Source organism: Corvus moneduloides, chromosome 7 (assembly GCF_009650955.1).
Source record: "Corvus moneduloides isolate bCorMon1 chromosome 7, bCorMon1.pri, whole genome shotgun sequence".
Classification (NCBI taxonomy): Eukaryota; Metazoa; Chordata; class Aves; order Passeriformes; family Corvidae; genus Corvus; species Corvus moneduloides.
The window spans coordinates 5,306,406-5,330,456 of NC_045482.1; the positions used below are offsets into that span (position 1 = coordinate 5,306,406).

Genomic DNA, 24,051 nt, shown 5'->3' on the forward strand with positions numbered 1-24,051 from the left:
TAGCAGGTGTAAGAACTTCGTAGAGCAGGGGAGAACAGCTGCCAGCAGAATAACTTCGAGAACATCAGTGGAGAAGAACATTTGCTATTATAATGCAGCATGTCATAATTTGGCTTCAGTCTTTATCCGCTGGTGTAAACAGGACACGGCTGATTTATCACCACAAAGGATCTGACTTGCTCCAAGCCAAGCTTTGAGCAGCTGTTTGGTGAACACAGCATAGGCAGTGTTGCCTTCACTCATGCCACTCTATTTGGCTTCTCTGAAAGATCGGGAAGCACTGTGTTTCCGTAGCTTATTAAACTGCTTCCAAGTGCATGGCTAAGATTTATGGAAGAAAAGCATACTAGTTCTGACTGGTTGGAAGGCAGGGAGACTCTTCGTATCACTTTCTCAACTGCCGATTTAGTGTATGATATCTGTAGTATCACTGGCTTCAGCTTTCAAGCCACTACCTAAGAACTGAATCTGAAATGAATATTAAACCTGAGAAATGTCAGGAAAGGCTGTGCTTTTGTTCCTTGAGTATGAATGTGTCAGTGGACCTACTATTCCTGAGACTTCTCAACCATTGTCCACAAAGCTTTTATTTGAGTTCAGAAGGTCACGTCTGTTTCATAGAATTGTTCGGGTTGGAAGGGACCTTAAATATCACATAGTTCCAGCCCCTCACCACAGGCAGAGATACCTTCTACTACACCAGGTTGCTCAAACCCCCTTGGAATCTACCCTTAAACACTTCCAGGGATGGGGCATCCACAACGGCTCTGGTCAGAGAGGTTGTTTGTTCAGTACCTTTGAGAAGGAAGCTTGTAAGGTGTCCAGCCTCAGAGACCTCTAAGCCATTGCAATCTGCTGTTTTGCCATCTCTTTGTAGGCCTACTCTGACCACCAGTACAGAACACAGAGAACAGGTGTATTTCCCTGGGAACTATCACCAGGTGTATCACTGCCATGGACTGTCCTATGTATATCCATGCCCACAACACTGGCTCTAATCTGCTGTGGGGTTAGAGGATAAGTTAAAAGACATTTGTGATACTGTCTATCTCTCTTCAGCTGACAGCGGGATTCTGTCCCTTCTATAACCCTTTCGCACCATGAGAAATGTCTTCGTCTACATTTAAGGCAGGCAGTCTCCAAAAGAAGGGAAGTTAGATTCTGTCCACACCTCCCACTCCGCAGCCACAGCTATTGAGGTGAGACGAACTAGATTTCACAGATCATCTGGGTAGTCATCAGACGGATAATCACAGGGACAGGAGTGCACAATCAGGATGCTACAGTCAGTACAAATTGCAACAGGAGGTACTGACCTCTCTGAGATAAAATGAGAAAGACACTGGCCTGGGTGCTGTGCCTTGGGCCTTATTTTGCAATATGTGGGAGCAGTAAGAGATGTATAGTTTTACTTCATGCATTGAGAGACAGAGCTGAATAAGGGACTATGGAAAAATGGGAAGAAACAAAGCAAGAAAAGACAAAAGGGAGAAATCTGTTCTTCATTTTTTGATGAGAAGAAAAAACATGTGCTTTTCTTCCAGGACGAGCTGATGTATATGCTAAGGAAGCTTTTGTTGAACATCGGAGACTTTCCTGCCCAGACATCTCATATCCTCTTTAACTACTTGGTGAGTAGCTTGTGGGCCCACTGTGCAGCCAAGAACCTCTCCTCTGCCTTCGTGTGTGCAATAAATGCACTTCATTTTTCTTACTTTTACTTTTCTTACTCTCATAGTTCATATCTGCTCCTAATTGTGGGTGTGAGTCACCAGGCTTACACCAGCCTTTCTGGCCTCCTGGGGAGAGGAACAGGAAGCTTTCTCTTTTTAATAAACCCCTAAGCAACCTGTCATGGATTTCTGAACTGAACCTCAGCCAGTGAGTTCTAGACAGTTAGAAGGGTCCCAGCACCAGAAAACTTTAATTATTTTACTTAATTTGGGTTCAGAAAGTGCTTTGCTGATAGACAGTCCTCTTGGAGCAAACCTAGCAGCTTCTTTCAAGATTGTGGACAAATGTTGTAGTTAGGAGATGAAGCAGACAAGGTGTATGCATCTCCAGGGAGCCTTCTGTTGTTTGTGATTGTCTACATGGCAGCACTTCAGAGCAGAAAGAATAGGAAGTCTCTAACTGCACACATTCTGCCTTTTCCTCATCTGCAGTGGTGTTTAAGGCTATACTGCAACAGTATGTTTTGCCCCCAGTCCTCATCACTTCTAGAAAAAGGAAGAGTAGTACAGGCAGATTGTTCTTTAGTATCTAAAATTTCAGGATGAAAGTTGAATGAGTTTATCCCTCTGAATGAAGAAAGGTAGAATAATACTGTTATTCTGTGTTTATACAATGCTCTGCACAGTTAAAAGAGTGTGTAAAACCTGATATTCCTCTTACTTATTACCTGCAGGTAGGATTGATCATGTATTTTGTAAGGACTCCATGTGAATGGGGCATGGATGCCATTTCTGCCACTCTTACCTTCCTTTGGGAAGTGGTGGGTTATGTTGAAGGACTCTTCTTCAAGGATCTCAAACAGACCATGAAGAAGGAGCAATGTGAAGTGAAGCTGTTGGTGACTGCCTCGATGCCAGGTATAAGAAATAAGTCTATAAATCTCCTTCACTTCAAAGTTCATGGCCCACTCTACCAAAAAGAAAATGCATCAGAACTGGATCAGAAAAAGACCTATTACAAATGGCTGCATATTGTAAGGCAGTTTTCCTTCAGTTGAGTATTCAGTCACTAAATTCTACTGCTACTTTCTTGAGATACAAAAAACCCCTGTAAGAGCTCTAAAAGAAGCAAACAGAAAGTGAATTAAGACAGTATTTCAACCCACAGTTTTGTGCCAGTTGGGCTGTGAAAGGCTGGCAGGATCATCATTCAGACTCTGGGAATCATGAGTCAGATGAGATACTTTGCTGATAAACAGGTTCGACCTTTTATGTATGTTTCTTCCTCAGAGTTGAAAGTTGCTACTAAAGCCATCTTATCCTTTAAAAACATATCAATTTCTCATCAACTGTGGAAGGGTGGGAATATATTAACCCTACTTAATGGTTCCAGACAGGACTCACATGGTCTGTCTGCCTGTCCAGGAATGAATTTTAAGTACCACTCTTCCTCCATGGGCAGTCTCTTGAAATTGAGTTAATTAAAGAGGCCAGGGAGAATGCAACTTTTCTTCCTCTAGGCACAAAAACCCTTGTCGTGCACGGACAGAATGAGTGTGACATCCCAACGCAGTTACCAGTCCACGAGGACACACAGTTTGAGGCTCTTCTGAAGGTAGGAGTGAGTTTTTGAGCTGGACAAACTGCTTACATTTACCTGCCATACATGTATGCCAGCAATCCATTCTGCCTGATCGTCCTGTTCCAGTGTCAGGGAGGGAAGTTCTGCTCACAGGCATGTCTGTCTACCTGTGAGGGGAGCTTGGTTGCAATACACGGGTTCCCATGTTTAAGGATAATAAAAATGCTCTGAACTCACAGAAAGCCCAAACCCCACAAATGCAAGCACATTTGGAGACACTGCAGCCTGTTGGCTATTTCCTGTATACTTTTGATAAATACATAAATCATTTAAATGTTTGGTTTTATCAACACTAGAGACAACAGATTGATTGAGATCTGAGTGAAAATGATGGTTCAGTAGCCACAACGATATTTTGGGATCCAGGAGCTATGTGGTCACTTCTCCTTTCTGCCAAAAAATTCCTGGGTTGTTTTAACTGAGCCACATAGGAAACAGATTTGTAATAGCCTTCAGTTTGTCTGACTATGTTAGATTTTACTGGAAATCACATCTCAGTGTTTTGATGGGTCAGAACTTTAGTGTCTCTGTATATCACCTATCACTAAATCTTGATAAATACCCAGGCCCATATGGCTCATACAGTCAGACAAATATGTGTGATATGAAGACATCGAGATAAGTAACATCAGTGTTCACGATTGTGATGTCTGCATGCCCTGATTATCACAAACATACTCAGGTACTTCATGATTAAAAAAAGAAATAATTAAAGCCAAATTAATAATTAATGTGCCAGTCTGATTGAGGCATGCATGCTTGTGCCTTTATAGATTATTAGATGGATATTCTTCTTTCAGATGTGGTATTTGTACAAAACATCTAAAAAGTAACAAGGTATTTTGATTTCTTTCTTTTCAGGAATGTTTGGAGTTTTTTAACATACCTGAAACTCAGTCTTCTCATTATTTTTTAATGGATAAGCGTTGGAATCTCATTCATTACAACAAGGTAAGGCAAAGATCGGGTCCACGTGATTTCGTTCTTGTGACTTTTCATCTTGAACAAGCAGCCTATAAATAGCTCTGTCCTGTGGACTTCACATCTTTAGTTATGTGTGGTGAAAGATTGGAGTTTGAGAGAAGAGGGAAGAGGCAGAAGAGGGAAGAGGCTGAAGAGGAGTCCCTTGCTCTTAAGTCAAGAATGTCTAGTTTTCTTAGAAAAGATCAAATTTCTCTTCTGTTTGTGCTCTTTCACAATGCCTGACACTGTCGGAAAGCCCCTGCCCTTCAGAAAGGGCTAAGGGCCCTTTATTCCATTCTGTTGAGTGATGCCATAGTGATTACATTTATTTAAAATACACTTTTTTCCTTTCCTCCAGACCTATGTCCGTGATATTTATCCTTTCCGGAGGTCAGTTTCTCCCCAGCTCAACCTGGTGCAGATGCATCCAGAAAAGGGTCAAGAGCTCATTCAGAAACAGGTATCTTACTGTCACCAAACACCTCTTCCCAGAAACAAACCCTGAAAATAATTTTTTTTTTTTGCCTTTAAAGGCTTTCCCTCATGCTGCATGCAGATTAAGAGCTTTGCTGGAGAAGTAGCAATCAGCATGAAATCTGCCTTGGGGCCACATATACTGTACATTATTGCAGGAAGAGTAAATAGTGGGATGTGAATTCCCCCTCCCCCACTCTGTCCACCCAGTTTCCTTTAGGTGGATCATTTTGCATTCTCTTATACTTGGCCAGAAAAGCTTCAGTTGCCTCAGCTTCAGAAGTTGTTTATTCCTTTATTTAACATGACCTCTGGGCTGGGAAGCAGGAATTATCTACTCTACTTTTCTCTCTTTAGGGATTGTTACCTGCCTTTCTTCCTTGTCCTGCTCTCAGAGGTCAGACTTTATCACAGCTACTCCAGAGGGACAGCATTATGTGTTTGGTCAGGGGAATATCTGCCCTCAGAAGAGCACTGTCCTCCCTATCTTCCAGCTTTGTGACTTGATGATCTGTCCTGCTGATGTTTTGCAGTTCCCAGGAGCTCTCCCTTAGGAACTGCACCCTAAATAGAGTGGCAATGCAGTGCTTTTAATGAATTGCAGACGCCTACATGTGTTTAGGCAGTGAGACATTGGTATTGATCTTACACTGCCTTTAGAAGCCACATGTCGCAGTAGCACAGAGCTAAATGTTTAGAGAAAATTGTTGTAACTGTGTCTGCAGAGGATGGTAATAAGCAGAAAATTAAAAAAGATATGTGGGAATGTGGTTAAACATTATGCATTTGGTATTAACAGTTGTATTTTTGTAGCCAAAAATCAGGTATTGTAGTTGTGTTTTTACTGAGAGTAGGAAAATATCATCAGGAGTGGTTATGAAAGACAGCTATAAAGCTGCTTAAGAGCTACTAGCATCTAAAATAATGGAAAATATAGCTAATGCAATCTCATATGTGTATGGCACAGAATAGGGCAGTATTTCGTGTGCTGCATCTGTCAGTAGAAAATCAATAAAAATCTGAACTTACTTGGAATCAACTTGGTTGCTTCTCTAACAGAAATTAGTCTGGTTCAAAAAGATGTCCCACAAATAAATGAGTTTAATACACCCTATGTGATTCAAAAATATTAAAATGAGCTTCCCATTTTTGTCAGGGCATTGTTTTACTTTCCACATTTTTATATTTAGAGTACTTGGAGCCCAAATTATTTCTAAGGTTAAACTTGTATCACACATTTGCTAGCCTCTCTGTAGTCATACAAGATGTTGCTGGAAAACATCCAGCTTCAGCAAATAAAGCAACACTGTAGTAACCACCCACAGAGCAGCAATCCATGGAAAAGTATTTTTTTTTGTTGCTTGGTTGAGCACCGAATTTTGAGCTGAGTGCACTTCAGAGCAATGTCACAGCACGGCAGGTGAAGCTGATGTTTGTCACATGTTAAACCACATGCTTCAAGTTTTGGTTTTGGCTTCATCCCAGTAGCTACAAGCCGTCTCGAAACTGCTTCCAAAGAGAGTTGCTTCTGGAACTAAACATCACTCTGCTTTAATGGTTACTTCTAGCATCAAAATAGAAATAGAATATCTAGCCTGGCTAGTCCTACCAATCACAAGTTCAAAGTAGGCTGGTAGAATGGAATTCGGTTCCCCAATTGGTGTAAACAGGAAGTGATAATCTGAAATCAAGCAAGATTTTGCTCCTTTGCAGTAACACTGCAGTAACAAAGCAGAATCTGGTCTGCTTTGTTTTATCGTCTACTTTTTCTTTTACAATCATACATATACTTTCCATGGCCAGATGTCAGCCCGCCTCATCCCAGAAGGTAGATAGCAATTCCAACTTCTTGTTGACTGTAGTCTAAGACCTTGCAGAGAGGAACTACAACCATATGGCTTTCAGTTTGGCAATGGTTTCTCTGACCACCCTGGGGCTTACATTAATCTACAGAAAAACCCATGGCAAAGTTGAAAATTGTTCTGCAACTACTTAGGGTCCTCCAGAAGACTGAAATAGAAAATGTTATTAGTCATTTTTACAAACACAATCCATCTTTGCAGAGCTGGGCTGGAGAACAGTGGTCACACAAATTCTAGTGAGAAGGTGCAGCACCAGCCCTGTGAATTTGATCATGATCCTCTGAGCCATGAGTGCAGCATCCCTCCCATCAGAGAAAGCCGTGGAAGTGAACCTGATGAAGTGCATATACATTTCAAAGAGCTTTTGAATTAGGCTGATACCGATCTTTGTCTCTTTTTCTCTGCCAGGTGTTCACCCGCAAGCTGGAGGAAGTGGGGCGGGTGCTGTTCCTGATCTCACTGACGCAGAAGATTCCTCCAGCCCACAAGCAGTCTCATGTGTCCATGCTCCAGGAGGACCTCCTCCGCCTGCCTTCGTTTCCCCGAAGTGCCATTGATGCTGAGTTCTCACTCTTCAGTGATCCCCAAGGTATGATCCTTCGGCAGCTTTCCTGGAGCGCTGCACAAGGCCCAGAAGGTTTCAGTGCCTCATTTGCCTTAGAAGCACGCAGGCTTACCACTTTTCTGGAAGCTGATGAATCTCTTCCTACGGAAACTGATACAGACCTGTTGGTTTGTAAGCACAGCAGCTGAAAGAGCTTCACTGTTAGAATTCTCCAGAAAAGGCTACTTTCTTTGGACCCAAATGAGAATAAGTTTTAATTGAGTATTAAAATCATGCATGAGACTACCCAGAAAGGTTTGCCTGAAGTCCTTTGCTGTCTGCTTTGAGGAAGCAATTGACATCCAATGAAGACTAGGCAAATTCTGCAGCAGGGATAAGGAAACAGTCCACAGAGAAACTTTGCTCTGAATGTAAAGTAGGGTTTCCAGCCTGATGTTAAATAGGTTAAATAGGCCATTTTTGCACAGTGGTAAGCATTGGCATGTTCTGTAACAGCCATTAAGGCACTTGATTTCAGAAGCATTATTGTAACACTGCATCAGTCTCCTATGATGTGTGGGACACCTGGAACATAAAAACTGAGCATAAATCTGCACAGTCTCTGTGTGAGGCAGATGATGCATGTACAAGCTCAGATCTCCCATTTTTTAAGAGAAGGGTGTCCAACCAGCAGATTAGTGAGCTGTGATATTTATCATTCTTTATCTTCATACTGAAGCTTTCAGTCAAGGTTTGCTCAAGCCCTGTGGGCACTTATAGAAACTCAGGCTGGGTGAAATAATTTTAAAAAGGCAGAAGGACGGTCATTGTTGTGGGATGGTTCTTTGCAGGGAAGTGAGGCTGGCTGTGGTGGACAGAGTTGACTGCTGTTGGTGTTGATTACTCTCCTCCCCTGCAGCTGGGAAAGAGCTCTTTGGTCTAGATACTCTTCAGAAAAGCTTGTGGATTAAACTGCTGGAAGAGATGTTCCTTGGCATGCCCAGCGAGTTCCCATGGGGGGATGAGATCATGCTGTTCCTGAATGTGTTCAACGGTGCCCTGATCCTGCACCCTGAGGACAGTGCCCTGCTGAGGCAGTATGCTGCCACAGTCATCAACACAGCCGTGCACTTCAACCACCTCTTCTCCCTCAGCGGGTATCAGTGGGTGCTGCCCAGCATGCTGCAGGTGAGCTATGCCCAGGAGCAATGCAAGGGAACTCTGCCAAGCGAGCACTGTGTCTTGCTGACAGAGAGCAGCTTTAGGTCAGACCTTAGGAAGAAATTCTTCCTGTGAGGGTGGTGAGGCCCTGGCACAGGTTGCCCAGAGAAGCTGTGGCTGCCCTATCCCTGTGAGTGTTCAAGGTCAAATTGAACAGGGATTGAAGCAACCTAGTCTGGTGGAACGTGTCCCTGCCCATGGCAGGGCGTGGAACTGGATGGGCTTTAAGGTCCCTTCCAACCTAAACCACCCTGTGATTCCATGATGGAATTGACACTTAACAGGGAAACGTTGATCTGCTGAGTCCTCATGAGAGCTTTTAGGTGCCCCAAGAAGGCAACAGTGGGATGGCCCAAATTAGCTTTCTATTCCCCTCTTGAGTAAATTACATTTTCTGTTCTCCTTTGTGTTAAGTAAATAAATGTCTGTTTTCCTTTCTGTGTATTTCTGCACAGAAATTTGAAATTTCTGGACAATTTTTGGACCTTGGGCATCTCTTCGTGGTTTTTCCTTCAGGGATGGCTGAAGTTTGGGAAATAGTTGAAATATCTGGATTTACTACTTGCTGATTGAAACTAAATTATATTCACTTTCTAAGTACAAAAATAACTCAAAATGTTTATGAAAAGCTGCATGTTGTCTTTTCTTCTGAGTGATGAGAAATATTGGAAGTGTCAGAAGTGGAGTTTCTCTTCACTTCAAGATGAAAAAGTGGGCCTCTTTTCCTTTTGATTCTTGAAAAAAAATCAGCTGCTGAAAATAAAATTTTAAAAAATAGTTCTTTTACAGAGAGGATTATTCCTGCAGGGCTCAAAGACAGTATCTAAGTAGAGATTTAGTATTATAATGCAAATACAGAAAAGAATCATCCCTGTACATGTTCATTTTCACACAGTTAACAGAGCATAATACTTAAGACCAGTGATTACTTTAGCTATCTAAGCAAGCTCTGTAGTAACTGGAAAGTCTGATATCCTGCCTTACATGATTAGATAAGTATGAATTGGATCCAGGTCAGCAGTGCATGGGTTTATTAATGAGAAACAAGACATTTTGAAATAAAATAGCCTAATAACATAATTTGAAGTCCTCAACAGTAACCACTTCATTTTCATATTGAGAGAAATTAGTTTGTAATTCTTTCCTATCCTCACTCTCAATTATTGTCAACTACTGAATTACTGAAATACCACTCCTGGGAGGTTAAAAAAGCAATTCCAAAAGAAAATGCAAGTGCTGCTGAGCTTTTTGGTTTTGCAGACTTTCATTTCTCTGTGCCAGACACCTAAGATCAGCTGGTTCATTTGTGGTCAGTTCTTTTACCACTTCTGGGCTTGATCCAGGCACTAACTGAAGCTCAGTTCCTGATGCATACATGCACATACTCCCACACAGCTCTTTTCTTGCAGGTTTTTCCATTTTCCTTGGTAAAATGCATATACAGCTAATTATTTCCCTTTTCTCAGCTAAAGGAGATACTGCTGGTAATTGTCTGGCCTCATCCTCATGCTAGAGGGTTCCGGTTGTATTAAAGCTGTGCTAATTTCCTCAGCCTACCAGGGCACTGAAAAGTCTCTGCAGAGGTCTCACACAGAGAAGTTATTCCTAGGAATTCATACTATTTACATAACTGAGAAATAAATCCCACCTTTTGGCAACATACTGTCTGCATGGTTCAATGGCCAGCCCTGAAGGAAATGCCACTCTAAAAACCTTGAAATATTTTAAAAGTGGGTGGCACTGTCACTATGTTGGAGGACAGAGCAAGAGTTCAAATTGTCATGACAAACTAGAGATGCAGTCTGAAAAAAAACCAAGCCCAAACCAACACACCATATTGGTCAGCTTAGACCTTACTTTTGAATCTTCAACCACAGAATGTGGGAGGAAAAGTAACTGATTCAGTGGCACCTCAGCAGGACAGAATATTGGAGTTACAGATCTGAAGCCAAACATGAATCAACAGCATCCTTCTACTGAAGGATAGAAGAGAAAAATATCTCAAGTGCCAGTCGGGGTTGACTACAGAGATTTGTATCATGTGAAAAAGATGGAATAATTCTGCTTTCATCAGCAGCAGTCCTGACTGGACGTACTGGCTCTATCCAGCTCAGAGAAAGCATCAGTTAATTCAAGAGACTGCAGGAAAAGAGGGATGTTCATGTAGAAAGCATGTCTTGTGAGAAAGGACTGGAAGATTTGGTTGACTGAAAAATATGAAGATTCAAGAAGAAAGTACTAACTGGCTTCTAACATGTAAAGTGCTTCTAGGAAGGAGAGGGAAGGAATCCACCTTGATATGTAGGACAAAAAATATTGGTCTAATAATGTGAAGAAGGTTCAAGCAGGAGAGGCAAACTTTTTCCTAAGGATATTTGGTCCCTGAAATGCATTGCCAGGGATGGTGGTCCAGTCTCCGTCTTTAAAAGTGTGTTAGACAAACCTATCAGGAATGACAGTGCTGTAGTTGATTCAATCTGGGCTTAAGAGGTGAAGAGCTCTTCCACTGGAGTATTGCCTCCATGTCCTTTTCCATGTGCTCAGGTGTACTCCGACTACGAAAGCAACCCCCAGCTGCGCCAGGCGATTGAGTTCGCGTGTCGCCAGTTCTATGTCCTGCACCGCAAGCCCTTTATCCTGCAGCTGTTTGCCAGTGTGGCCCCTCTCCTAGAGTTCCCTGTGAGTAAGAGCCATTCTCTTGTCTCGGGGGGGGGAAGCCTGTGTGTGCAGCCACTTGCCGTCAGAGGTCGCAAGGAGAGAACTCTCGCTGCTGCACAGAACCAGGTCCTGAGTTATTTCTGCACACTTCTGTGCTTCACTTGATGGAGCGGGGTGCTGAGATAGCAGGCTGCTGGTGTCCAGGCCAGTAAATGTGGTCTCACTTTAAATTTCAGTGTATAAATATATTATAAAAGGACAATAATGACTTGTAACTCTTTAAATGCAAATCCATTCTTAGACTCCAGCAACAGGAATTAAAAGCTTAATGCCAAATTTTAGTACATGTGAAGTGTAAGATTAAATTAGTCATGTTTTGAAATATTCATTAATTATGTTTTAACATTTTAGTGAGTTCAGTCAAGTTAATGGAATCTTAGTTTGAAGTGGGGCACTGTCAGCACACCTATCTTTGTCCTTCACAGGGCAGCAAAGATCTGTGTGCAGTTTTCAGCTCATGCTCCCACTGTAGCATCAGTCTGTTGAGTCAGGCAAGGCTTACTGTTTGAGAGCAGTGAGCTCTTGAACTCCACGTGGACCCGTTGTCAAAAACAAAGATTGTCCACACCTCCAGGTAAATATTCCTGGGATTATATGAATGTCTCTTGTTGGAACAGGATGCTACAAACAATGGAACCAACAAAGGAGTGTCAGCTCAGTGCCTGTTTGACCTGCTGCTGTCTTTGGAGGGAGATACTCCAGATATTTTGGAGATCTTAGAGCTGGTGAAAGCAGAAAAGCCTCTCAAGTCATTAGGTAATAATAAAGCACCCTTTATTCAGTAATTCTGGTTTATTGTTTATTGATTCAACAGACATTTGATGCAGCACGATTTCTTCAGAGCCCTTCTCTTCTTTAGGAATGTCCTATCTGTTTCTTATGCCTCATGAGGCTTTTAATACTGGCTTTATTACCATCATCCTTTTGATATTTTCTGCAGGAGGGGAATTATCAATTAATTTTATTCCAAAGCTACTTTTTCTGCTTTAAGCCTTCTAATCTGAGACTAGACTCTGGCATTTTGAATTTTAACATGTGTGGGTGAAGAGTAAAGATGCCTAATAAACTGTATTATGCTGACAAGGTCAGTGTCATCCTCTGCTCTGCTGCATACAGGCAGGAAAAAAAGGCATCCTCTCTCATGGCCAGACTGTGACTAGTAGATGATGTTGATACAATTCAGACATTCAGCAGTGCTGAGCTCCTGGGGGTGTTGATTTATCATAAATTAGGTTATATATGGCTGTATGGTGTATCCAGGACATTCTGTCTCTTGATAGTTATCCATGCAATGCCACATTTAAGAATTTGGCTGCTTTGTGATTTTTGCTGATTTTTATAAGGAGGATTCCAAATTTGCACTTCTCTTAAATACTAGTTATCTTGATGCACTGCGAAGCCTGTCTGGCCTTAGAGTTAAAGCTCTGTAATAAAGTGGGATTTTATAATGCTGCACAATTATATACAAACTTATAATATAAAGTGATATGGAAACGGAAGATATTTCTTCTTCTTCGTGGATTGTACCACACATTTATATAAAATCTTGGAGGTTTCTGTGGAGAGCTATTATAAACAGCTCTAAAAATTCTCAGGTATGAGTTGATGATGAGACTGTAAATGAGTATGTTGTGTATCTGGTATCATCCATATGAAGATCAGAATTATCTAAAACAACTGACTTCCAAGTTCTGTTGTTCAAAATTATTTACATGTTTTAGGACCTTAACTTTGACTTGGCCTCCTGCATAACAAAGTCACTTTTGAAAACAGGACTATAGTTCTACTAAAAATATTACTCTTCTACAAATATTCTTTTTAGTTTCTTAGCGCCCAGAACTAATTATCCCCAAAGTGATATTTGTAATATGTGACTTAAATGCTTTTGAAAGCTTTTTCTGAAATCTCTAGCAAAACAGACTCACTTTTGTGTTGGCAACCATGTGGCTATGAGTATATAAGGGGTTTGATTAGAAGTAAAACTATCTTCTGCCATCAGTGGTGCATCAGCATCATTTTTTCTGTGGTTGGAACATCTAAGAAAAAGCATAGGGAACATAAAAATTATCATTAATTTGACACGTGTCCTTGCCATGTATGAGCTTAAGACTTAGCTTTTGATGAGTGATGGTTGAAACAGCCCTCTGTAGGTCTTCTGCTCAGCAGTGAGTGACCTGCTGAGAGCTGTTTAACCTACTGAGTTCTTGGGCAGTATGGTTCAAGTAGGAGTGCAGCATATGTTTCTTTTCTAGAGATAAATTTTTATCTGTCCAAGAGCCTATTGGGCATTGTTAACATGAAAAGCAAGCAATAGAAGAGGGGGGAAAAAGAAGTGTGCTAGCTCCTTTCATAGTTAGTATGATCACGTGATAGTCTTCTCATATTGCTTTACTCCCTCAGACTTCTGCTATGGGAATGAAGACTTGACCTTTTCCATCAGTGAAGCCATCAAGCTGTGTGTGACAGTGGTGGCTTATGCTCCTGAGTCATTCAGAAGGTGATAATCTGTTGTCTTGATTTGTGCAGACTCAGAAAAGGCATAGGAGTTGCATATGGTACGTGAAAGCAAGGCTGCAAATGGAGGCAGTGGCTATAGAAATGCATTCCAAGTATGGGGCTTCTCTGAGGCCAAGCCTCTGCCTGTTACCCTTTCCTAGGGCACCAGCTCCAAGTCCTGCCAGCTGCTGGTGCAGCACTAAGCTGGATGGCAGCCAGAGCAGCAACATGTAAGCCATGTTTCCCAGTGGGGATCACACCATATCCTGTCAGTTTCTGTCATCAGAGGAGCAATGGAGAGGGAACTGGAGGGTGAGAAGCAGGGAGCTGGAGGGAACAGGAAGATAGCAGAAAGAGGGGAGATAATTTAAGTACAAATGTTAGTTTGCAAGAGGGAATCAGAGAATGAGAGAGTCTTTGGAAAGGAAAATGCTTGTTAGCAAATGGATGACATATTTGGAAGATACCTGAAAGTTCAGAGGGTTTTATTATTATCATTGTTTCATGTGTCATCTAGTTTCCCCCTGAAGTTCCTAATCCAATTGTTTCTTTGTCTAAAGACTTCTAGTGAGAAGCAATGAAATCATATGCCTAGTGACAGATCAAGGGTCTTCAGATAGAAACCTAAGCCTCTACCTAATGTGAGTTTAGGAATGACAAAATAAAGCAGACGAAGTATTGTTATTTCTCCAGCCTCCAGATGCTGATGGTCTTGGAAGCGCTGGTTCCCTGTTACTTGCAAAAATTGAAGCAACAAACCTCTCAAGTGGACACTGGGACAGCAGCTCGGGAGGAGATTGCTTCTATGGGTGCCCTTGCCACCTCTTTGCAGGCCCTCTTGTACAGTGTAGAAGTTCTCACCAGGTAACACACATGAGCCAAGGGGCTGAGCCTGCATTTGGTTGTCTGTGTGGGGAGAGGGAATGCACAGGAGGCCACAACACGCAGCTTAGCTTGATTAATGGTTGAGTTTTAGACTTGGTAAAATTAATGCCAGAATTCAGAGCAAGAACAGAATTTCTGTGTGCTTTTTAGATTTAATGTGGAGTGTGCTGTTCACCTTCTCTTTGCCAGGCCTATGACAGCCCCACAGATGAGTCGATGTGACCAAGGCCATAAAGGGACCACAACGGCAAACCACACCATGTCAGCAGGTGTGAACACCAGGTAAGGCTTTTTTTCTTTCTCATTTTTTGAAACCGTTTGTTGGGGGTTTTTTTCAGTAAGGTAACATCTCATTGCTTAGAGTGCTTGGCCTGAGGGAGTGCTCTGGGTACTGCACTGTGGGAGAAAACAGTCACATAAAAAGAGCACATTCCTCAGGACTGCATTTCTCATGGTAACCAAAATACCCAAGACTAGGATTTCTAGTTTAAAACAATGTATCTAAATAGAAGACCAGGGTACCAAACTGGAGGACTCGCATCCTAAATTACTCATTCCCCTTTTTGCCCTCTGGAAGTATATTGCTGAAGCTCACTCATTCTCTGCTTTGCTTCCTGCTGAGTCCACTGTCAAACTGACCAGTGGGCAGAGCATGCTTGGATGGCAGAAGGGTCAGATTCTTCTGGCCTTGTTCTAAGGGGCTGAACAGCTGTACAAACACAAACTGCCTGCTAGTTGAGGCTCGCAGACTGGCACCTCCTCTAGTTTTCTTTAGTTCCCTTTCCCATTTCCCTGTACATTCTCTATGGTCTCTTTCTATGATCTTTACCTCCACATTGATGTGGGGGTTTTTTACAGTTACAGATAGCAGAGGAAGCGTAACTGACAATTTGAGAGAAATGAAAGGATGCCTGAAGATCTTCTTGTCCTTCTTAAATAATCCCAAAACCCAACCAAACAAAACACCAAAGAACTTTCACACAGAAGAGGGAAACAAAGAAGGACATGGCAGTAGTGAACTGTAATTCTGCTCCTTGGCCATAGTGGCCATTCCAGTTAGGCTGCTGCAAATTAGACAAGGCCACTGACAATTTACTTGGTCATAGAAGAAGGGCTTAAGAAACCTTGTAACAAAATCCACCCACAAGCATTTGGGATTGTGAAGTTTTTTCTTTGCAGTAGGTAGCCCTGCCTTCTCCTGACCAGACTATGTCTTACTGTGCTAAAAATCTGAATGTTTGTGCTGAACTGGAAGGGGAATTGTACCCTAGCAGAAGCTTGGGCAGCTGTTTTTCCAGAGTTTTCCAAGTTATTACCCGTCTTTTTTTTTTTTTTTTTTTTTAATTCAAGGGGTCTAGAAATCAATTTCTGCATGGATCATCAAAGGGCTATTATGTCAGTTTATAAATGTGTACACATCTTGGTTGGTAACTCCTGGCATGAGTCTGTTATTCTTTAAAATCTATTCAGTCAGGGATGAAACATGGCTTTGACTTTCAATCCCTGATCTGAGAAGCAGATAAACTCCAGACATGATAAACCAGCAGATAAACCAGACATGCTCAAGTCTGAAGTGGACATTTGCCATTTACTTCCTTCGAAAGATTGCTCGGTCTAAGGAAAATAAGGTGTAATGGAAAGTAGTACTTTATTATCTATCTGCTGATTTTGGAGAGCAGTTAATACGTATCTGCTGACAGAGAATGTAGGCATTCCCAATGCAGTGTGACTCAGGCATCTTGACTTACATTTCCAGATTTTTCTAATTATCAAACATTCAGCCTCTGATCCAAAATATTTTTGCACTGCTCCAGGTTTCCTGGACTTGTTGCTTCTGTTGTGTTATCATTGCAACAGACATCTGCTAGCAACAGCAGAAGTCTCATGATGTTAGAATGATTACTGATTAAGCCTTGGACATGTTAGCCAAGTAGTTCAGGGTCTATTAATGCATTCTGAAAAAGAAGTAGCAAGACAAAATGACAATAAAACATAATAACCATGCTGAGGTATTCTTTCCACTTGGTGAGCTCTGGTTTTGTGAAACAGACTGAGCACTGGGGTGAAAATCAGTAAAAGTCACTTGAAAGAGAGCAATGATTTTTAAGTCTGAATTTTTCCTTTCAGAACAAGGTCAATAACTCTAGCAATATGTGTTTTGATGGAAGCTGGGAGGTAAAGGCAATTCAGTGTGGTCAGTAACTACGTGTAGGCATCGTTCCAGTGACACAAGACACCATCCTGACCATGATGCATAAATGTCTGGGTTAGAATAGTGTCACTTTCTTTTAGAAAGGCAAGTTTAGGCACTACTAAGTTTCTGTTTACAACCTCACTGTTTCTGTTTTCCCAGGTACCCAGAACAGGGAGCCAAACTACACTTTATCAGGTACAGTAAAATTTTATCCCAGTCTCCCCCAATGAGTGATGAACCGTTCCCACATACTGTTGCTGTGACAGGCAGCCTTTTTTCAGGGGAGCGTATCAAAGGATAGCTCATACAGAAAATATTTACATTTTTAGCAAGACTTGGCAGATTATAACTTCCCTTTTTTGTTTCTTAATTGCAGATGCAACTACCTTTCTTTCAATTGCAGAGGAAAGCATCTGTTGCAAAAACAAGATGAAGAAGTTGCTGTAATCTATCCCTGATGATCTACTGCATATAACGCTTTCTACTGTATCTTACTTTGTATCCTCCAGGGAGAACCTTCACTTATTGGAGGAGGGCCAGGGTCTTCCCCGAGAGGAGCTGGATGAACGAATTGCCAGAGAGGAGTTCAGGAGACCACGGGAGTCACTGCTGAATATCTGCACAGAGTTTTACAAGCACTGTGGTCCGAGGCTGAAGATTTTGCAGAATCTGGCTGGTGAGCCCCGAGTGACTTCTCTGGAGCTGCTGGATGTGAAGTCCCACATGAGGTATTCACCAGGCATTCTGCTTTTACTTGTTCATTTCAGGGGGGTTCCTTTCTTTTAGCCCTTTCTTTTTCATAAGAACAGATGGAATTGCTTTTTGGTTGTATAGTTTTGTCTGAAACATGCAGTTTTTTGGATGTTCCTTAGATTGTACTGATCCTGCTTGTGTATAAGGAAGGTTTCTTAAGCTTTCCTCTGGTCTCATTCAGACCCCCATCTGAAACAGCTCCATCTGGTATATCAGGACAAGTGGCAGCAAGGAGCAGAGCAGATAAGTCTGTCTCTGCAGGACAAGGGGTGGGGAAGCTGCCTACCTCGCTGAATACAACCTTTATCTTCTCCAGTGGCACTGTGCATCAGAGCCAGCAGCTCACAAGCAAGAAAGGCAGAACAACCGCTTTCTAACTGCCTGAAATACAGGGGAGGATGGGACAGAAGGCATTTACAGGACCAGCATCTCAGCATGTGATGCAGCAGATGCACAAGTCTTTTCTTGAAGTGCTGCACTGAGTCCAGCTCATGGGTTGGATGCAAATGGTTTCACATGGTGCTGACCTAGAAGAAGTTGGGGGTAGGGCCTCCTAGCACTCTGGGCCTGATTCTCTGAATTTGCTCTTCATGTAAACACAAAATAACGTAAGTTGCTACTGAGAAGCAATAACTGGGACAAGAGTGAATAAACCTGATTCTTTTGTCAGTTTTTCATTTACACTAGCAGCTGGCAAATACTGCACTCTTCAAGAGAGAAGATCTCTCATGGTCAGAGGTTACAGCAGTTAAAATGACATTGATTTACAGCAGATAATGAGTTGTGCTCTGATTCTCTTAAGTCTCCTGGAAAGTGCTAGAAATAGCTGCTTTGTCAGGGTTGTGACCTGAAATGCTTAATCATAGTTATCTCTAAAAAAAACAACATATCTCAATCCTTACATAAATTCGTAATCATGACCAACAGGATTTAACCACTGTAGGACAAACTCAGTTCTACATAGAGAGCAGATTTATCAGAATGTGATGTGACAGTCATGGTCTTGGGAGGCTGACACGTGCCATTTCAGAGGCTTCAGAAAACAAGATAATATGCTAGTCACTTCAGACAGGATTCATCTCACCCAATTTTATCCACTTAAAAGTCAAATGTTTAGTCTGCAAGAGTCATAAAGATCTTTTTGCACACAGTGAAAAGGAAGATGCACATCTTACTGTTTACCCCATAGAATTTCCCAGGCTGTTTGTTTCTGCTAGGAGGGAGCTAGATTAATTGAGAGTGATGTTTCAAGTTGGATGAAATGGATCTCACATTTTATAATGCATAAGGAAGTTTTCATATACCATTGCATGCAACTGGTGTTGTATTGCCAACAAGAAGCTTAATTATATGGTAATTTAAATTTCACAGCATTAAGGAAAACAAAGCTACTCCATAGTAGGACAAAGTAGTTTTTAAAAAGGAATAATAAAGAAATACTGGATAAAAAACCATTTTTATACCACTTTTGGTTAATCTGAGGAATTTGTTGTCCTTGATCTTATTAGGCAGATTATAAAGAGAATAGAAATATATTCCATTAATTGAATGCATTTCAGAAAAGCCCCCACAATATGATTGTATTATAGTCATCCAATACAAAGTCTGTTGATGTTTCATGAAATACACAGGTTTCTATCCCTTTTATTAGTAGATGTGGCTTTATTTCTGGTCTTTGCTTACCACAAATATCCAAGTATTTCAGATTTTTGTCAAACTGCAAGTGTAAGTTAAATGCTGCCATGATATTTCACAGTCAATACAAAAATGCAAGGCCATCTGGGAGAGTTAGAAAAAGCAACAGCAACACAATCTGTAGAGGTGTTAGGAGAGACAAATCAAAACTGCAGGGAGCAATCCTACAAAGGACATGTTGTGTAAACCTATGGACACATTACTTTTAAAATGTAACACCTGAAAATTGCACGGTGATATTTCCTAAAGTGGTAACACTGAAAAACAAGCACAGAACAAAATCAAATCACTTACTAATTGACAAACAGGTGATGTCCGGTCTGTGTTTCACAGGCATTTGCAATGTTGTAGTCTTACTGCCAGCACAAGTACTTTGATTTTAGCTACACAAATCCGTGATTCCTGATGTTCCCTTGGTGCATTTAATGTCAATGTAAGAGTAATATTTAGACCATTCGTGTGTTCTTAAATATAAACAGTGATTCCAGCAAAACAGTCTTAATAGACCAGAACTGTGGTATCAGATCAGAGTTTAAATAGTAGCATATTTGACTTTCACATCATTTTCTTTTTACTAGGCTCCTGAATATTTATATGCTAGTTCATTGGCATGTGTATAGAAATGCAAGCTGTATTTATTTTTCTCTTAATGACCTGTGGTTTCAGATTGGCAGAAATCGCACATTCCCTGCTGAAACTAGCTCCTTATGACACGCAGACGATGGAGAGCCGTGGGCTCCGGCACTACATCATGGAGATGTTGCCCATCACTGACTGGACAGCTGAGGCGGTGAGACCTGCCCTGATCCTCATCTTAAAGAGATTGGATCGTATGTTCAATAAAATTCACAAGATGCCTACTCTGAGGTGAGCAGGTACTCTGGAAACCCTCTGGGGTCCGTTTCTGATGTTGCAAGCCTTGAAGTGTGGGTATGTCATCTACCTCAAGCTGTCATGTTGCAGTGAGCCTTTACAACATACCAGAAAATTACAGGTGTTTTTATCTGTGTGTGTGTTTATGTTGACATTTTTGTTGTGTCTTCTGGTAGCAGCATGGTTATTAAGAACTACAGAGAGCTTCCAGAAATGTCATTTTTCTTTCCTGAAAAGAAGTCTTCAGCTTTTTTCCATCTCATTGCCCTTTTAATTAACTTTTGCTGTGAGGTTTTTAATGGAAAGTTAAACTGTAGTAAGAGTATTTTTAGCATGGCAATACTGTTATGTCGTCTGTAAAGACAAAAATAGTCAGGAGCTATGCAGTAGCTTCTGAGTGCTCCCTAGTAAATGGCAAAGAACTGCATCAACTGCTTCAGGTCCATGCCACTGTGTGATACACCAGTGGAAGCCTGGTGTATCACACAGTGGCATTATGGTACGTAGAGGCTTTGGCAACTTCAAGAAATATTGACTATGGAGCATTCCTGCTTGGAGGCAGTCTGGGTGGTATAAAATCACTCAGACCTGTGAATTTTCCAGTGATCTGAGTAAAAAGAGTCATTGTTCTTGGTCACCCTCATGGGAATATGTCCTCAATTGCTTGAATGGCACTTCATTGGCAGTCTCAGCTGAGAAGGCAAATCATGTTAGAGAACATCAGAATTATGTCCCAGTAGGAATTAAAGATGGACCAAATAATAGGGAGGTGATCTCTTCTTTCTGCTATCACTATCCATCACTTTCCTTTGGCTAAACTGCTTGAAGAAACTCCACCCTTGTAGGGAATTGAGAGGCAGAAATTTTGTTGCTTCTCTCTCCTGGTGGTTTGACTCTTTGCCATGTCTTGCCTGCTTCTCATTTATTCCTTCTTTCCCTGCTCATACTTTCTCCTGCCTCAAAGGCAGGTAGGGGTTTCTGTTCCTGAAGATCTTTCTTCCTTATGTAAGCTGAATGGATGTCCATAAAGTGAAAATCCTTTTATATTCTCTCTCTTTATGCTTGTACCTATGCTTGGCTTAAATTACTCTCTTGTCCACGAAAGGACAGCAAAGCCACTGGACCAAATGCAGCAACTACATTTAAGCATCACTGAGTCAAGCAGTCTCTTAGAGATGGGTCTGGGTGCAAGACCCCAGGAGCCATCCCTTGGGGTACTCACAGTCAGAATCTTATACACTGCCTCCTGTGGGCATCCACCTCCAAACCCAGTGTCTGCTAGAATCAGTGGATGTGTAAGAACAAGAACAAACCACTATTCTGGAGATTTAATTACAGTGGATGCACAAAGGTGAGATATGTGTTGGGCTGAAGAAGAACTTGCATAGTGAACACTTAATTCCCCATGTGGCTCTGAGAAGTCACCTGAAGAGCTTGACTGGGATATTGTTTAAGGCTTGAGCTAACAAGTTATGCCAACCTTTTGCCTTTCTGTCCCAGTAAATGCAGTCAGATGTTGGCTTGTGAACTACAATGACTGCAAAGAGTCAGGCCCTGAGATGAAGGGTGTGAACCACTTTGATGTTACCTATGCTGTGTCTGCTTATGATTAGGAACGGGAATCCCTTCAGCATCTGGCACAATCCCTAAATGTTGTTTTGGTGAAAAAAGCAAAGTGTCAGGGAAGAAAAGATCCTGGAATTAAGGACTTTGGTGCTGATAGGGAGTGAATCATCCCTCCTGCATAAGGTGAAGAAGATGAAGATTGTGCAGCTGAGCCAGTTTAAATTTAGGGCAGTCTAGGAGTGACACTTGGTGGAGCAGCTGGACTGCAGAGGAGCTCACAGATGGCACTCAGGCTGACAAGGTTTGTTCATGTCAGTGGGAACATCCACAAGCCACATGAGATGGAGGGCATAGTCTCGGTTGGGAGCTTGACACAGCAGACCTTTCTCCACACAGGCACACCTGAGACCACTCTGTGGGCTCCCTTTCATTCCTATTCTGTTGGAGGGAAGCATCAGGGAGTGAAATGCAGCTCCTCCACCACTGCTGCTGTAGGGGTTTGTGTCACTAGCACCAGCCCCCTCTGCTGCATTTCTTGTCTCTCAAACACCCGGTGTGCTCTGTACCTTCCTGAACTGCGTGGGTAAAGCCTTCTCTCTGTCGCACACTCTGTGCTCCTCCTGGACATCATTGCTGTCTGACACATTTCCTCTGTGAGCGTCACTGTGTGTCAGTTGCAGTGTTTGGGCATCTGGTGGGGGGCAGGAGCCCACGGCTAACGGCACCTACTGTTGTATTGCAGGCGCCAGGTTGAGTGGGAGCCTGCCAGCAGTTTGATTGAAGGGGTTTGTTTGACACTTCAGAGGCAGCCTATCATATCCTTCCTGCCTCACCTTAGGTCTCTGATCAATGTCTGTGTCAATCTGGTGAGTAGCCGAGTGGCAAACCCATGAAGCTTTGCTAAACCTTCCCCTGCTGTTGATTTCTCTGGACAGAAGATGACAGTTTATTCCCATTCCTGTCATTTTACCTGTCTCCTTTAGCCCTCACAAGAGGACTCTGAAAGTGACACTAGAGATAGGAAGGTTCATTTTTGAAGTGGTGCATGGGGAGATACAGTGACCGATAGCAGTGGTCAAGCAATTTATTTTCCATTACTTCCCACGCACCACTTTGAAGATCCACCTTTGCCAGACTGAGCTGAGAGTTGAGGGCTGCAAGTTGGAGAGTGGGGTGGTGGAGACTGCACACACCTGGTAGAGACGGGGAGAAGGTGGCACTGGGGATACCTACCGTCCCCAGTGGGGAAGGGCCCTGATGGCTCCATCAGAGGCCATCAGATGCTGGATAGTTAGAAGGGTTTACAAGGTGAATTGACTCCACTATTTGTAATGTCCCTGGCTTGATCTAGTACAGGTTTGCACTGTCCAATATTCAGATCCCTCTCTTAGTAAAGTTTATGCTCCTAAGTGTGTTTCAACAGACAAGTGATATGGACAGAGTTTGCCTGGTCATTCAGTGATAGACCATAGTGTTTCTGCAGCTGTTACACTGGGGGGAAGCCCCCATTTTGATATCCATGTAACTCCAGCTATTTGGGCAAACAAGCATGCTTTCATTCCATGTGCAAAAATATAAATTAAGGGAGAAAGGCTGCACTAGAATTTTATTGTTATTGGGTTTTATAACATTTTCTCCTTAGAACACAAATGTTGTAACCTTATCTAGCAGCTATAAAAAACATTTCAGGGTTCAGAAGTGCTCTGAGGGGCTGTAAAAACAATAATCATTAGTTAAAATGCAATATCTGGTTTTGCCAGGTTCCTTTCCTTCAGGTCAATTCAGCACTCATTACTGCAAGGGCAGGGAAGCTCCAACCTGTCAGAGTCCATAAGACTTCTTCTTCATCCAAGCAGAGTTAGCAGCTACCTGGCGCTAACACAAATCTGGGCCCTTCAGACTGCTTAGAATTGTTACATGGGCAGGTTGCTACACAGTTAGCTCAAATAGGAGTTTGGAATGGACTTGCAGTTTGGCAAGCAGGCATGGCAGAGTGAATCACCCCAGAAAGATCTCCAAGGGGCCCACAATAAGAATCAGCCAGTGCTCTAAAAATAGCAGGAAGCTCCACAGTGCTGAGGTGCAGTCATTGTGCTTACATTCCGCTGGCTGGGAACACCAGGGAGAGCTACCAGGAACATGTACTCTTACTGCTACAAGTATTTTACCTTTAGCTGTCAGAACTGGGTGCACTATGAGCTGTGGGAGCATTGACTGCATGGTGTATCGTGTAGACCATGGAGCCCCAAAAATCAATCACCCGGGAAGGTGAGGAAATATCTCAATGATAATCCATAGTGATATAAAGAAGGAGCTCTGACTCTTTCCCTTCTAAATTGCTCTTTGGTTTTCTGGCAAAAACCTGGTTACTACCTTTTCCCCAGGCTGGATTTGGAAAAGAAGCATGCATTCATCTCCCATAAGCTTAGGTATCTGCCAGGTACCTTCGCCCTGTTCCCATCATCTAGATGTGTCTGGTCATGGCAAGAAAC

General features: G+C 42.2%; 1 protein-coding gene across 18 annotated transcripts in view; it reads left to right on the top strand.

The window, feature by feature from the left end:
• LOC116446294 (protein unc-80 homolog) overlaps positions 1-24,051 on the top strand; it is a 145,263-nt gene that overhangs the window by 96,338 nt on the left and 24,874 nt on the right. For 16 of the 18 annotated variants that reach the window (XM_032113812.1, XM_032113810.1, XM_032113804.1 and 13 more), the window contains 16 exons: positions 1,545-1,631; positions 2,408-2,591; positions 3,194-3,288; positions 4,177-4,266; positions 4,637-4,738; positions 7,023-7,203; positions 8,078-8,346; positions 10,924-11,058; positions 11,715-11,853; positions 13,498-13,594; positions 14,287-14,457; positions 14,668-14,760; positions 16,832-16,867; positions 17,182-17,400; positions 19,787-19,987; positions 22,302-22,425. In XM_032113812.1, the coding sequence (XP_031969703.1) occupies positions 1,545-1,631; positions 2,408-2,591; positions 3,194-3,288; positions 4,177-4,266; positions 4,637-4,738; positions 7,023-7,203; positions 8,078-8,346; positions 10,924-11,058; positions 11,715-11,853; positions 13,498-13,594; positions 14,287-14,457; positions 14,668-14,760; positions 16,832-16,867; positions 17,182-17,400; positions 19,787-19,987; positions 22,302-22,425 (2,223 nt within the window). The remainder of the gene's footprint in view (positions 1-1,544; positions 1,632-2,407; positions 2,592-3,193; positions 3,289-4,176; positions 4,267-4,636; positions 4,739-7,022; positions 7,204-8,077; positions 8,347-10,923; positions 11,059-11,714; positions 11,854-13,497; positions 13,595-14,286; positions 14,458-14,667; positions 14,761-16,831; positions 16,868-17,181; positions 17,401-19,786; positions 19,988-22,301; positions 22,426-24,051) is intronic. The other 2 variants (XM_032113821.1, XM_032113822.1) reach the window with 1 other exon arrangement.